Source organism: Corythoichthys intestinalis, chromosome 7 (genome assembly GCF_030265065.1).
Source record: "Corythoichthys intestinalis isolate RoL2023-P3 chromosome 7, ASM3026506v1, whole genome shotgun sequence".
Classification (NCBI taxonomy): domain Eukaryota; kingdom Metazoa; phylum Chordata; class Actinopteri; order Syngnathiformes; family Syngnathidae; genus Corythoichthys; species Corythoichthys intestinalis.
Genome location: NC_080401.1, coordinates 11294137 through 11309936, shown reverse-complemented (window position 1 = coordinate 11309936; position 15800 = coordinate 11294137). Strand labels below are relative to the sequence as shown.

General features: G+C 38.4%; 1 protein-coding gene across 1 annotated transcript in view; it reads right to left on the bottom strand.

Annotated features, from left to right (window-relative positions):
• Nucleotides 1-10552: 10552 nt before the first annotated feature.
• The window catches only part of atp11b (ATPase phospholipid transporting 11B), a 107838-nt gene continuing 102590 nt past the window's right edge, over nt 10553-15800 (bottom strand). Inside the window, exon 30 of the mRNA XM_057842338.1 lies at nt 10553-11820. Within this exon, the coding sequence (XP_057698321.1) occupies nt 11739-11820 (82 nt within the window). The 3' untranslated portion in view covers nt 10553-11738. The remainder of the gene's footprint in view (nt 11821-15800) is intronic.

Genomic DNA, 15800 nt, shown 5'->3' with positions numbered 1-15800 from the left:
CATTGTTTGCATCCTGATTAGCGTCTGGCTAATACATGTACGTTCCAACATAAAATTCCAATCTCCTCTTCCTCTAACTCTTCAAAAACTTGGATCTCCTCACTTGCGCTCGATCTATCGCTTATATTGCTGTTTGAATCATTGAGGGGCTTTGTATGGCGGCCGTATGGAGCGCTGCCCATTGTTGTTCTCGGTGTGACGTTTCACTTCCGGGTTCGTCCCCTTTCAGGCTCGAACTTCCGAAACATGATTATTTTGTCAAATATACAACATATAAATTATTTTTTCATGCTTTATTTGTTGGACAAGGTTTAATTACTTTAATTGTGACCCTATTTGGCATTTTATGAAATTACTTCACATTTGGTCTTTAAATGGGAATGTAAATGAATGGCTATATACCAGTATTTACCCTGGGTGTATCAGAAACTTCATTCTCATGCTTGGCCCAATAATGCTTCAGCATTGAGGAGGTGGCTAATGTTTGTTTATGACCATAAGGGGAGTTTGACTTGATAGCGGGGGGCAAAACATGTTGATCACCCCGAAACACAGTGTAAGCAATAAAATTAACTTACAAGATATATGCTCGAAAAGTAGTTTAGCCCATGCTCGTACATACTGGCATCCCAGCTGTGTGTGAGGGCACGCTCACACATGCACGCGTTTTTCTGTCTCACCTAGTGGAGAAATAGACACCGCATCCTTTTTGACAATATTTCAGCCAGAATCTGTCCTCAGGTTTTGGCTAAGCAAAGCAAATGGCCGTCTCTAAGGTGCTAGTCACATGACGTGTCCGAAAAATAATTCTGACCCATTATAATTTTTTTGGTGTGAATTTCATTCATTTTGGTTGTTTTATTGCTTTCCAACTTTTATAGACATTTTACCGGCAAAGTCTTTAATTTTAAATTCATATATAGGAAAATCAATTACATGCAATGACATTGTCGGTCACCCGGCTCCCCCTTAATCTCCGCGTATGTTTATGACAGGTCGGAAGTAAAAATGCAACATTTCACCTGCAAGAAAATAATTTGAATAATAAACCTAGAGTTTATATGAAAAAAAAAAAAAAAAAAAACGACTTTGATTGACTTTGGACCATTACAGGCCAGGAGGCTCATTGCGCTATTCTGAAAGAAAATGGACACAGCTCCAATAAATCAATGGATTAAAGAAATGATGAACTCTGATACGTTGGAAAACCTAATTTATGTGGTGAGGAGGAAGGCAGAGGATTTTGAACAAATGTGGTAACCTTTATTAGACTTTATTGACAAGTGGGGGAAAAAAATTAAAAAAACAGTTGACTTGTGGACTGTTTTGGATTGTCCCCTTGTTATAAAGTGTGTATAATCAATAAAAAATATTGTGGGGAAAAAAAAGTTACCTTAAAATTAATTTGAACTATGATAAGGCGTGAGGCAAAGAATGACGAAGTGTCAGGTCAATAGATCATGAAGTCTATGGCAGGGACTTATTGGCACTTTCCACCTGCACTTGATCAATAAAACAACAACTGATGTTAGCACTGTTTTGATTTTAACAACATAGTTGTGCAATATAGGCACTTTTGAAGTTCTTATTTTTCACAATGTTTATTGGAATTGCTTGTAAGTTGTTACATTTATCATTATTAAAGTATCCAATGGGGCATCATGATACAATTAGCTATAATAGGTTACAAGCAGGACCTACAATTAGCTATAATAGGTTACAAGCAGGACCCCATATATCAGACTTTTGGAGTCGGATAATATCAAGATATCGGTTAAAAACTCATTATGGGACAACTCTACAGTACTTACAATTTGTGTGTGTGAAACTATCTGCATTATATATCTATCATATCTCACATGGGCATTAAATGAGATTTGCTTGTAGAAACCCTGTAAAAGATACATACCCAGTCAGGCTGGCGTTTGTGACCAAAGGCATTGAAAACTACCATTGCGGTCAAGACGAGATGACAAAAGCGTTTCTTTTAAATGCATTTATTACATAAATAGAACAGCATTTTCATAAACATCAGCTATAAGACAATATTAAGGACGAGAGGAATGGCCGACAACAGACACCAGTCAACAGGAGTGATGAAAGTGATTGATTGCATAAGTCAAAAGTGAATTCCTGCCCACCAACATGCTGCATCTGTAAGATGCCGAGTCACATCTGCTGTGTTCTAATGCACGATACAGATTGGTTGACATTTTCATTAAGCCATCTTATTGAATTCAGGCCTGCAATGTCTGAACTCGCCATTCTGGATCACCAAACCTGCTATCTCACTCTGAAGAATTTTGTTTTTAGATAGCATTGGTTAATTAGAATGTGCATGTATGGATCACATGAAGATCGTGTGGTGGGGTGGAGTGTTTGATTACATGGCAGAGTATTCAATTTCTAGTATGAATGTACATATTAAGTGTATATATGTAATAGCTGCGGATCCTGAGGTGATGTCTTGCTCTATAAATAAAGATTTACATATTGTAGCAACAGCAAACGCTTCATGAAGGTATATGTGTGCGTATATATACTTTATAATTCAGTTGACATTCAAAGGAAATTTTCCAATGTTCAAAAAGCAACTAGAGCTTTGGCTTTTCAATGGAAGTATCACAGGTTAACATATGCTGGCAAACAAAACATTGACATTACATGAGTTTGTCAGACTCGGAACATATACAATGATTGAGCTAATGTGCAAAATAAAGTAACCGTGGTCCTTTTTTAACTCCAGCAGAACACTTTGAACCGCAACAATGAGGTCAAATGGATATATATATAAAATATATATATATATATCGGTCAGCGTGGCTCAATGCGCACACGTTAAAACAACTAAATTGTTCATGAGTTTGGTTAAATTCAACATTTTGGTCGTACCTCCTGGCTCAATCAAACTGCAATGAGGCCATGTAGAACTCCCACTTTTAAAATCAACTGGGGATAACTATAATGGTAGATTTGTGTCTTTTTTTTATTCGACAGTAGAGTTTCAATTAAAAAAATATATATATTTTTTCAATCAAAATATATAAAATATATTTTCAATCAGAAAAAAGTCACTTCATTAAAAAAAAAAAAAAAAAAATCAAATAGTTTTCCAATGCTGTTTTTGAGTCTCAAAAAAAAAAAAAAAAAGTCACTTCAATAAAATGTTTGAAGGCAAAAATAGACTAAAAAAACATTTGAAAACAATTTTTTCACTCCACAAAAAAAAAATTGAGAGTTTATTTTTTCGATTGAAGTGACTTTTTTGGTTGAAAATGTATATGAAATATTGAAATACATTTTGATACATATTAAGATATGTATTCAAGCAAAAATAAGTCACTTCATTCAAAAAAATTAAAGTTTTCAAATGCCTCAAAAAATATATTCATTTTTTTGATTGAAGTGACTTTTTTGATTGAATATATGAAATATATATGTATCTATATATACACACATATACACATATATATATACTAGTCCCCTTTCAAAAAATTAGCATATTGTAATAATGTTCATTTTCTGTAATGCACTGATAAACATCAGACTTTCATATATTTTAGATTCATTGCACACCAGAAGTAGTTCAAGCCTTTTAATATCTTAATATTGATGATTTTGGCAAAAAAGTCAAGAAAAAACAAAAATCCCTATCTCAAAAATTAGCATATTTCATCCGACCAATACAAAAAAGTGTTTTTAATACAAAAAAAAAAAAAAAAAAAAAAAAAAAAAGTCAACCTTCAATTAATTATATCAGCTATGCACCCAATACTTGGTCGTTAATCCTTTTGCAGAAATGACTGCTTCAATGCGGCGTGGCATGGAGGCAATCAGCCTGTGGCACTGCTGAGGTGTTATGGAGGCCCAGGATGCTTCGATAGCAGCATTAAGCTCATCCACAGTGTTGGGTCTGGTGTCTCTCAACGTCGTCTTCACAATATCCCACAGATTCTCTATGGGGTTCAGGTCAGGAGAGGTGACAGGCCAATTGAGCACAGGAATGCCATGGTCAGTAAACCATTTACCAGTGGTTTTGGCACTGTGAGCAGGTGCCAGGTCGTGCTGAAAAATCAAATCTTCATGTCCATAAAGCTTTTTAGCAGATGGAAGCATCAAGTGCTCCAAAATCTCCTGATGGGTAGCTGCATTGACCCTGCCCTTGATAAAACACAGTAGACCAACACCAGCAGCTGACATGGCACCCCAGACCATCACTGACTGTGGGTACTTGACACTGGACTTAAGGCATTTTGGCATTTCCTTCTCCCCAGTCTTCCTCCAAACTTGATTTCCGAATGACATGCAAAATTTGAGCAACAGTCCAGTGCTGCTTCTCTGTAGCCCAGGTCAGGCGCTTCTGCCGCTGTTTCAGGTTCAAAAGTGGCTTGACCTGGGGAATGCGGCACCTGTAGCTCATTTCCAGCACACGCCTGTGCAAGGTGGCTTTGGATGTTTCTACTCCAGACTCAGTCCACTGTTTCTGCAGGTCCCCCAAGGTCTGGAATCGGCCCTTCTCCACAATCTTTCTCAGGCTGCGGTCACCTCTTCTGGTTGTGCAGCATTTCCTGCCACACTTTTTCCTTCCCACTGAGGTGCCTTGATACAGCACTCTGGGAACAGCCTATTCGCTCAGAAATTTCTTTCTGTGTCTAAGCCTCTTGCTTGAGGGTGTCAATGATGGCCTTCTGGACAGCAGTCAGTACGGCAGTCTTGCCCACAATTGCTGTTTTGAGTAATGAACCAGGCTGGGAGTTTTTAAAAGCCTCAGGAATCTTTCGCAAGGGTTTTGAGTTAATTTGTTAATTCAGATGATTAGGTTAGTAGGTTCTTTAAAGTACCTTTTCATGATATGCTATTTTTTGAGATAGGGAGTTTTGTTTTTTCTTGGCTTTTTTGTCAAAATCATCAATATTAAAACAATAAAAGGCTTGAACTACTTCAGTTGTGTGTAATGAATCTAAAACATATGAAAGTCTAATGTGTATCAGTACATTACAGAACATAATGAACTTTATCACAATATGCTAATTTTTTTAGAAGGACTAGTATATATATGCTCAAAATATTTTCACAAAAATAAGTCAATAAAAAAATGTGAGATAATTAAAAAAAAAAAAATTGAAAGACGTTTTCAAATTCTTTTGAGTCCAAATTTATTTTTGCATTCACATTTTTTAATTGAAATATTGATATAAATAATTTCAAAAATAAGTCACTTCAATAAAAATAAAAAAAAAAAAGTTATTTTTTACTGAGATAGTGTAAAGCGCTTTGAGAAAAGGTGGAAAAGCGCTATATAAGTATAACACCATTTACCATTTAAACAATTCAAAGACAAGGTTTTCAAATGTTTTTTTTTTTTTTTTTTTTTAAGTCCAAATGTATTTTTGCATTCACTTTTTTTTTGGATTGAAGTGATTGGATTGAAAATATATAAGAAATATTGATTTATATTTTCAATAAAAAATGTCACTTTTTTGATTGAAAATATAAGAAATATTAATTTATATTTTCAATCAAAAATAAGTCACTTCAATCAAGGTGATCATTTTTTTACTCCAAACAACAAATTCAAAGTTTTCAAATGCTTAAAAAAAAATTTTTTTTAGTCCAAATTTATTTTTGCATTCACATTTTTTTGATTGGACTTTTTTTGTGATTGAAAATATTTATAATATATACAGTGGGGAGAACAAGTATTTGATACACTGACAATGGGTTTTCCAATTGACTGTGTATCAAATACTTGTTCTCCCCACTGTAAATATATATTTCAATGAAAAATAAGTCACTTCAATAAAAAAAAAAAAAAAAGTTTATTTCAATCAAAAAATTCAAAAAGTTTTCAAATGCTTTATATTTTTTTTGATTGGACTTTTTGATTGAAAGTATTTATGAAATATATATTTCAATGAAAAATAAGTCACTTCAATAAAAAAAAAAAAAAAAAAGTTTTCAAATGCTATTTTCCCCTCCAAATTCATTTTAGCGTTCACATTTTTCTTAAAAGTGACTTTTCATTGAAAATATATGAAATATTTTCAAACTAAAATAAGTCACTTCAATCAAAAAATTTACTATAATAAAAAAAATTCAAAGTTTTCAAATGCTTGTCTCAAATTTATTTTTGTATTCATTTTTTTAAATTGAAGTCCTTTTTTGAAAATATATTTTGATTGAAGCAACTCTTTTTTTTGATTGAATTGAATAATAGACACAAATCTATCTCCATAGTTAACGAGTGCAATCTTCTTAACAAAACTGAGGAAGGCGTCACACAACATGTACCGGATTTGTTAAAAAGTAGCAGAGACCTAACTCGTTGACTGCGTCGAGTGGAAACTGACGTCAAGTTTAAAACGGTTGTCTTGTTGCAAGTTTCTTAACTCACGAGCATCTCTGCGGTTCCTTTATGCTTATTTTTACGGCAAAACAACAAAATGTGACCTTCGCGCTTATATGGTATGAGGCTGCAACGCATGCAAAGATCACCGGTCGGAACGAAATACCAAGCACAAATACAAAAACTGACAAATGACATAAAGCAAAACAAATGAACAAGATGACTTTTGAAAAACAGACTTAAACATTCGTCCACGTGCGTCAGTCGTGACGACGAGAGGCGTCTGTCCGTGATCTGATTGAATGGAGCGTCGCGGCCTTGAACGGACACGCGCCTTTCGTTGCGGGACTGAGTGAAGAAGGCAATAAACACGAGAGCCGCCGTCTATTTACAGTACCTTCAAGAATTGAAACATGGCTTTAGCAACGCGCTCCGAGGACGGCAGAGTCGACACGAGAAAGCGGCACGCGAGCAGGCACAAAAAGAACACATCTCTTTGGTATCTACATGGAGGTTGGTCAGCAGCGACGAGTGCGCGTCCGCACCGCTGCCGGGTCCTTAGATGCTACGACTTGGGCTTTGGACCTCCGTGAAGTTGGCCCCCTATCAGACACAAATTTAGAGTAAAATGTTATTTGTTTGTGTTGCTATTGTTTATGAGATATTAACAATTCTTTTATAAGTGAATTTGAGGTAAACCAGAACCCTATTTTGATTAAAAATGGCGTCAATCATTTGTGCTTCTATCGTTTTTGAGCTATTCATTTCCAGAGTAGTCACGCAGCGTCACATTTACTGCATAATGGTCGTGAAACGGTGCCATTGGTTTGCGCTAGGTTTGTGCTGTGAAAATTTTCTTTTGTGCTGCCATCGTTTTGTATAGGACTGGGAACCCCTTGATACCTCACGATACGATACGGTTTGCGATACAAAGCTCAGGATAACGATCTGACGATATGGCGATACAACGATTATCGATAGTCAGGAAATCATTCTAGGATTTTCTACAAACAACTAACAAACAGAAAATTAAGCTTCTGCTGTGAATTGGAATGAGTTTATCACTAGTGGACGTCCAATCCATTTGAACTGGGAGGGTGGCAGCGAATGAACATTCCCATTTCAAATGGATTGAACGCCTATGGCGATCAGTGGCAGCCAATGCCAGGCAATGAGGTAATTTTAGGCCATTTAAGGTCATTTACCTGTTGATTTTCAGTTACTTGACCTGGAAATCACCCAAATGTATAGGCAGTGACTCAAACTCAACACGAAATGACCTGTAAATGCCCTAAAATGAACACAAAGTGACCTGTAAATGCCCTGAAAATCGTACAGAAGGACTGCGAATGCTCTGGTTTGAGATTTTGGTTGCAACTTGTTAATTTTTGTTATTAATTTTTTAGACATTGACACCTTTTTAAAACGATATCTCGATTCTTGGCAGGAGCATATCGATAACCTTTTGGGATACAAAGTATCATGATATACAGTGGGGCAAATAAGTATTTAGTAAACCACTAATTGTGCAAGTTCTCCCACTTGAAAATATTAGAGAGGCCTGTACTTTTCAACATGGGTAAACATGGGTCCCTTTGCAGAAAAACAGCCCTAAACCATGATGTTTCCGCCCCCATGCTTCACAGTGGGTATGGTGTTATTCGGATGCAATTCAGTATTCTTTCTCCTCCAAACACGAGAATCTGTGTTTCTACCAAAAAGTTCTATTTTGATTTCATCTGACCATAACACTTTCTCCCAGGCCTCTTCTGGATCATCCAAATGCTCTCTAGCGAACCGCAGATGGGCCTGGACGTGTACTTTCTTCAGCAGGGGGACACATCTGGCAGTTCAGGGTTTGAGTCCCTGGCGGCGCATTGTGTTACTGAAAGTAGCCTTTGTTACTGTGGTCCCCGCTCTCTGTAGGTCATTCACTAGGTCCCCCCAGTGTGGTTCTGGAATTTTTGCTCACCGTTCTTGTTATCATTTTGACACCACGGGATGAGATCTTGCATGGAGCCCCAGATCGAGGGAGAATATCAGAGGTCTTGTATGTCTTCCATTTTCTAATAATTGCTCCCACAGGCAGATTCAGTCTTCCCAGCCTGGTGCAGGTCTACAATTTTGTCTCTGGTGTACTTCGACAGCTCTTTGGTCTTGGCCATTGTTTGGAGTTTGGAGTGTGACTGACTGAGCTTGTGGACAGGTGTCTTTTATACCGAAAATGAGTTAAAACAGGTGCCATTAATACAGGTAACGAGTGGAGCCTAGTTAGACCTCGTTAGACCTAAATTTAAAAATCAAACAATGTTTCTGTTTTTTCCACATTCTTTCATGGTTGAGGTTTACCCATGTTGACAATTACAGGCCTCTCTAATCTTTTCAAGTAGGAGAACTTGCACAATTAGTGGGTGACTACTTATTTGCCCCACTGTATCACCATTTCGATATTTTGTCACACCCCTAGTTTTGTACATATTGAGATGTTAATTTCGAGTGATGACGGCAATCGCAGCCCCTCCATTGCGGCTGACAGAGTGTACCAACTCTCTATAACAGAAGGGTGTCCCAACAACTAGCAACCATATGGCACCCATTTTAGTCCATTTTGCAGTAAATGGGCTGTAGGTCATGTCATAACTCAAATATCTCGAGCCCCCCTACAAAATGGACCTGAAGGGGTGCTATTCGTTTGTGCTACGCTTGCGCTAGTTGTTTGGGCACCCCCCTGTTATTGAGAGCGAGTTGGTACGCTCAGTCAGCCGCAACGGAGAGGGTAGCAGCACAAACGAACATTTTTATAGAACAATTGTAACTGACACCATTTTTTGCCATATTTAACTGGCTGACCTCAGATTGAGCTACAACCACTAGCAAAAAGTATGGAATCACCAGTCTCGGACGAGCACTCACTCAGACATTTTATCATGTAGAACAAACTCAGATAAAAAGCTTGAAAAAATAATGAATTGGTTCAAAAGTGCCACTCTTAAGCATTCAGAAACACAAAGAAATTAATAAAAACATTGTGGTGGTCAGTAAATGTTACTTTTATAGAGCAACTGCAGGGAAATATATATGGAATCACTCTATTCTGAGGAAATAAATATGGAATCATGAGAAACAAAGAAATAACAATCAAAACACATCTCTAGTATTTAATAGCACCACCTCTGGCTTTTATGACAGCTTGCAGTCTCTGAGGCATGGACTTGAGTATTTTTCATCAATTTGGAGCCAACTCTCTTTGATTGCAGTTGCCAGATCATCCTTGCAGGTTAACCACAGCCATCTCCCCAGTGCCTTTGGCTGACATGCAGCCCCATATCATCAAAGACTGAGGGAATTTTGAGGTTTTCTTCAGGCGGTCATCTTTGTAAATCTCACTGGAACCGCACCAAACCAAAGTTCCAGCATAATCATCTTGTCAAGAGTCAAGAATCTGCATTGGACAAGGTGTCAAGATTTAAGAATCTGCATTGGACAAGGTGATGATGCTGGAACCTTTGTTTGGTGCTGTTCCAGTGAGATTTACAAAGATGACTGCCCGAAGAAGACATCAAAATTCTCTCAGTCCCTGATGATATGTAACTGCATGTCAGGCAAAGGCACTGTGGAGATGGCTGTGGTTAAATCTTCTATAAATGCACAAGTTTACATTGAAATTTTAGACTGCTTTCTTATCCCTTCAATTAAAAATATGTCATTTTCCAAGATGACAATGCCTCATGCCACAGAGCTAACACTGTTAAAGCATTCCTTGAAGAAAGAGTCATCCAGTCAATGTCATGGCCTGCAAATAGCCCACATCTCAACCCTATTGAAAACCTGTGGTGGAAATAGAAAAAAAAAATGGTCCACAGCAAGGCAATTAAAGAGAGTTGGCACCAAACTGATGAAGAATACTCATCAAGTCCATGCCTCAGACTGCAAGCTGTCGTAAAAGCCAGAAGTGGTGCTACTAAATACTAGAGATGTGTTTTTGTTATTTCTTTGTTTCTCATGATTCCATATTTATTTCTCTGCACTTGCTCTATAAAAGTAACATTTTCTGACCACCACAATGTTATTCATTTCGTTTAGTGTTTCTGAATGCTAAAGAATTGCACTTTTGAACTAAGTCATTATCTTTCCAAGCTTTTTATCTGAGTCTGTTCTACATGATAAAATATCTGAGTACTCGTCCGAGACTGGTGATTCCATACTTTTTGCTAGGAGTTATATAAAAGAATTGTTAATACATCAAAAACAATAGCAGCACAAACCTAGCACAAACAAATGGTACCTCTTCGGGTCCATTTTGCAGTAAATAATACGTGACCCGCACCCTCCTCTCCCCAAATTTACTGCAAAATGTACCTAAAGGGGTGCCATTTATTTGTGCTATGTTTGCGCTAGTTGTTGGGACACCCCTCTGTTATTGAGAGCGAGTTGGTACGCTCCGTCAGCCGTGACTGAGAGGCTGCAATTGACGTCATCACTCAAAATCAGTAGCTCAAAAACGATAGCACAAACAAAATTTTTACAGCACAAATGAGCACAAACATCCATTTTGCAATAAATGGGGGGACCGCGTGACATCATTACTCGAAATTAATCTCAAGAACGATTGTAGCACAAATGACCGACACCATTTTTTTTGCCAATTTTTACCGGTTGTCCTCAGATTGAGCTATAAAAGAATTGTTAATATCTCAAAAATGATAGCAGCACAAACCTAGCAAAAACAAATGACACTGTTCTCTAAATTTGCGTCTGATTGGGGGGGCAACCTCACGGAGGTGGGCTTTGGTCCATTTGGAAAACTTGACAAAACATGAAAGTGCAGCTTGCAGTGGCAAGAGAGCAGCAAAGGTGACCTTAGTTTTTGGAAGAGACTCGATCCAAGCGAATTCTCCCAGACTTCATTGACATAGTACTTCTTACTAGAACAATCTTTCTCCTTACTTGTAGGACAATTCATCACACTAGAACAATTCACTTCAAGTAGCGCTCCAGTAGTACTACGCATGTCAAACAAGCTAATATCTAGCACTTTGTTAATACTATCAGCTAAAGCTCATTCTCGGCTTTTGAATAGAAGACAGTTCTATCAGCGCACTGTCATTGCTAGAGTGCTGAATTGTCTTGCTAGTAAATATGAAGAGTGTACTAGTAAGCTGGACGTCAAGGACCAAACGTTCATCAGATTTCTAACGGAGTGTGCAATATGTCCTTCAAGCAGCATCGACTCCTCCAAAGTTCTCGCGCTGAGGAGCGTCAACCGTTCAGTTGGCCGAACGACCTTTGGTTTCATTTGCGGCTCCGGCTGAGCGAGTCCCGCTTCTGCAATAGACTTCGAGTTAAGTAAGCTGAGGGCAGGTACGAAGAGTTGGGTGGGGGGTGAGGCCGGTCAGCAGTGGGTGACCTCGATCGGAGACAGCGTCAGGATACTCCGATCGTTGGAGTAGAAATTGTCCGTGTCGCTCCAACACCTGAAACGAGGCAGCAGTACCTGTCGGTTAGGAGGCTGACCGTGCCGGAAGGCGGTGGCGCAGGCTACCTTTGGTCATTATGTTTTTAGTAGAACACGGGAAAATATGTTGGATAGGACAGCACAAGACGACAAGCCGCGGGAAAATGGGACGGTCGTTGGAATGAAAGGGTTGAGTAGCAAAGCCTCTTTTTATGGACTCTCAAAAATATTGCAGGATGCACTCATGTCATTCATTTAGCAAACCGTGCTTGAAAAGTATTCATTTGGTTTACTATTGAAGGATATACCTAAAGGAGTACCTTTTCTCGTAGGCACTGTCTAACTGTTTGCATTACTCTAATATAATCAATCAGAGAATAGTATCGTTTCTCGAATTTACTGTTTGACTTTTCAAGATAAACAACGCCTTCTTATCACGGAAGCCCAGTGCGTGCGTCATACAACTAACTGAGCAAGATTGATGCTGACAAGCCCACGTCTGCACCACCAAGTTTCGCAATCAGTTCTCCCGGACAGTCCACAACAAATGGCGGGAAGGTCTGTCCTAACACAAGGAACATAGGAGAATGCCCGATGTCCAACTGATGACACGACTGACGAGACTCCAAGAGCCCCTTTGATGTTGAGGTGGCAAAATCCACAACCCTTCTTTGCACGGACAACAGTAACTCACGAATCCTCCTGTCCAATCCACAAACAGACAATAATCCCAAACACACCCTTCTTCATGCCCGTGGCCCGCCCAGCGAGAGCCTTCAAAAGACTGAATGTTTAACTAAGCGTTGCCATTTTTCTCGGGAACCTTTTGTTGACTTCGGTTATGGTGACCTTGGAACGAGTTTGCCTCATTGCCTGAGTTTCTGTTACGCCTCGCCGCTCTGACCGCTGTCGACCCGGATAAATTGTCCACTTGTTCTCGGTGAGCCTTCTTTAAACCTTTCAAAATGGAGTCAGTACAAAGGGTTAAGACTAAGGTGAATGTGCGGAGTTTGCCCTTCTGGCCCGATTGCCCGGTTCCCGCCAGCTCAGGCCGTTGGAGCTGCGCCAGCATGGGTCTGGCAGTTCGGCTGGTGCGATTCCGGCGGCCTGGCTAGAAGGTCAGATTCCTTCGTTCACGAGAAATTATAACTGTTAGCATCTCAGAGGTTTTTGGCCAGTTATGAGGTTCCTTCCAGGAGACGCTGAATAAGTCTTTCACACAGTACTTGTTGCTTGTTAGGGGGATCTTGCTGCCTCTACTCTTGTCCTCACTGTAGGGGTGGGAAACACGATACGACACGACACACACGACCTGAAAAAAAATAAAAAGGTATCTAACTGCCACTGTTGTTCTGACCTGTGTTGCCAACAGTCAGATTGACTCACATATCTATCTTGATATTTATGAACAATCTGTTTCTATGTGTGTGTGTGTGTGTGTATATATTAGTATATGGCCTCCGACCTAGTTACTTGTAGGTGGTACTACTGCTTTGACTGACATTTATATATCACAACAGTCATGTAGGCCTATTTTTCTAAAATACGGATATTTGAATAAATTAGCCGGGTTTGGCCTTGGTATTTTGTAGTAATCCTGTTCATGCCTACAGGTAGGCTCTAGATTTAACAGATTTACCTTTTCTACGAAACTACCTTAGTAAGGGGGAAGTGTAAATAAATAGAATTAAGATTGGTTATTAATGAAAAAATTAAAAGTGTTCGTTGGCTGTCACTGAGTAGCATTTGCGATCGCAACACAAAAATAGCAATATAAATTACCTCAAAGAACAGTCAGAGATGTAAGACAACCAGAGGATATAATATATAAGGAAAATAGGGCATATGGTGGTAAAGGACATCTTGTTGAAACAGGAGAATGTCATTGTCAGTGGCGTAAGGCAATGCACACAGGAAAAAGGTGTTGATAAAAAAGCTACCTCTGGATCAGGTCGGCTCTTTTTTAGCCCTCGACAAATGCGACTAAAAAAAAAAAAAAAAAAAAAAAAAACGACTGGAGACAAAATGGTGGATGAGACTCCGGCGTCGTAAAGTCGAAATTGTGTAAGTGGAGTACATGGTATCCTGGGGACTACCTGTATATTTTTAACATTTTGTATTCATTCCTTCATTTTGCGCACAGTTTATCATCACAATGGTTGCTGGACCCAAAATCAAAATCAGCTAACAACTGAATGTACCAAAGGCATAGACTTCACTATCAGTTGACGAGACACGCGGTCCATCCGTAGGGGGACTATATACGAGAAATCGCGTACTTGCCTCTTTTTGATCCAAAAACTCCATGTAGCATGTATCAACGAGTGCCAAGACACAGCTGTGAAAGGCCACAGCCGGACCTCTGAGGGATTTTATGGTGAAACACGGTAATATTACAAGGGTCGCGATGCCGAAATCACAGACATCAAGGAGTGGTCGAAACTTTCTTTTTCATATATTTACTCTTTTAAACGTCCCCCCCCCCCCCCCCCCCTTGTTTGGATTGATTATTTATCATCTAACATAACGGAGAAAATGCGTCAGTAACAAAAGAAATACAATTAAGTGATAGTTATGAGGTAGATATCCGTTACTTTTTTACAGACACCATTTTTTTCATTGTGATGTAATTTGTTTAAAAAATTAAAATATGCAAGTGAATAATGTTTTAAAATTGTTTTCTTTTTTTAAACGAAATATTAGACATCAATTAATGATTCTAAGCTAAAAATGTCAGACATTTTGAATTATAAATATAATTACCTTCGTTTTATGGCTGGGTTGAAACAAAAGCAGTTGCGCGACGTCTGTAAAAGGGGGTCTCCAGGGTAAGAAGATACTGACAGACACTCGAAGACGAAGGACGCATTTCTGGATTGAAATCAACTGAATAAACTAACCACTGAGTTGAACTAATCTATTGGATCTAATCAACATAACGAGCACATTGCCACGATCGACAATGGACTATTGGGAAAATGAACAATCAGAGGGGATGATAAAAAAAAAAAAAAACAACAACCTTGTAATCACTACGAAATCTGAGTGTCAAAAATTGTTATTCGATATATTCGGCGTTCTATATGGTATACTGGGGGCGGGTTTCAATAACCTTCGGCTTCTCCCGTCTGCCCTTTTCTTTTCAGGTTGAATTAATTGTAAACACATATAAATGCTGTATGTGGATTTGTCATGCCTGAATAAAAAAAAAAAAAAAAATCCGACACATTAAAAATAGTTTCGGGGCTTAATGAGCCATAAATCTGCTAGGGCAGCATATAGAAATATTGTTCTATCAAACACAACAGTACTTTTGGCTTGAAATACAGCGGTTTATTTTAGAGAGGGGTGCAAGAACAGAAACTGCTTTTTCAGACTTGTCCATGTTTTCCGCCATTTACTGTATATAGAGTCACAGTCTAGATTCTTTGTTAAAAGCAAGAAACGGGCAGTTTTCCTTCATTTTACGTAAACATCTCAAACAAAAGTTACGCAACTGTGTAATCAAACATGGTGGCCGTCACAAAACAAAGAGCTTTTTAAGTTGAAAATTCTTGTAAATAAATGCGTAAATTGCGGAATTTCTAGATATGAACGTAAAACAGTCTAGATTCTTGGTTAAAAGCAAAAAACAAGGAGTATCGTTTATTTTACGTACAGTGCCTTGCAAAAGTATTCGGCCCCTTTGAATCTTGCAACCTTTCGCCACATTTCAGGCTTCAAACATGAAGATATGAAATTTAATTTTTTTGTCAAGAATCAACAACAAGTGGGACACAATCGTGAAGTGGAACAACATTTAATGGATAATTTAAACTTTTTTAACAAATAAAAAACTGAAAAGTGGGGCGTGCAATATTATTCGGCCCCTTTACTTTCAGTGCAGCAAACTCACTCCAGAAGTTCAGTGAGGATCTCTGAATGAGCCAATGTTGTCCTAAATGACCGATGATGATAAATAGAATCCACCTGTGTGTAATCAAGTCTCCGTATAAATGC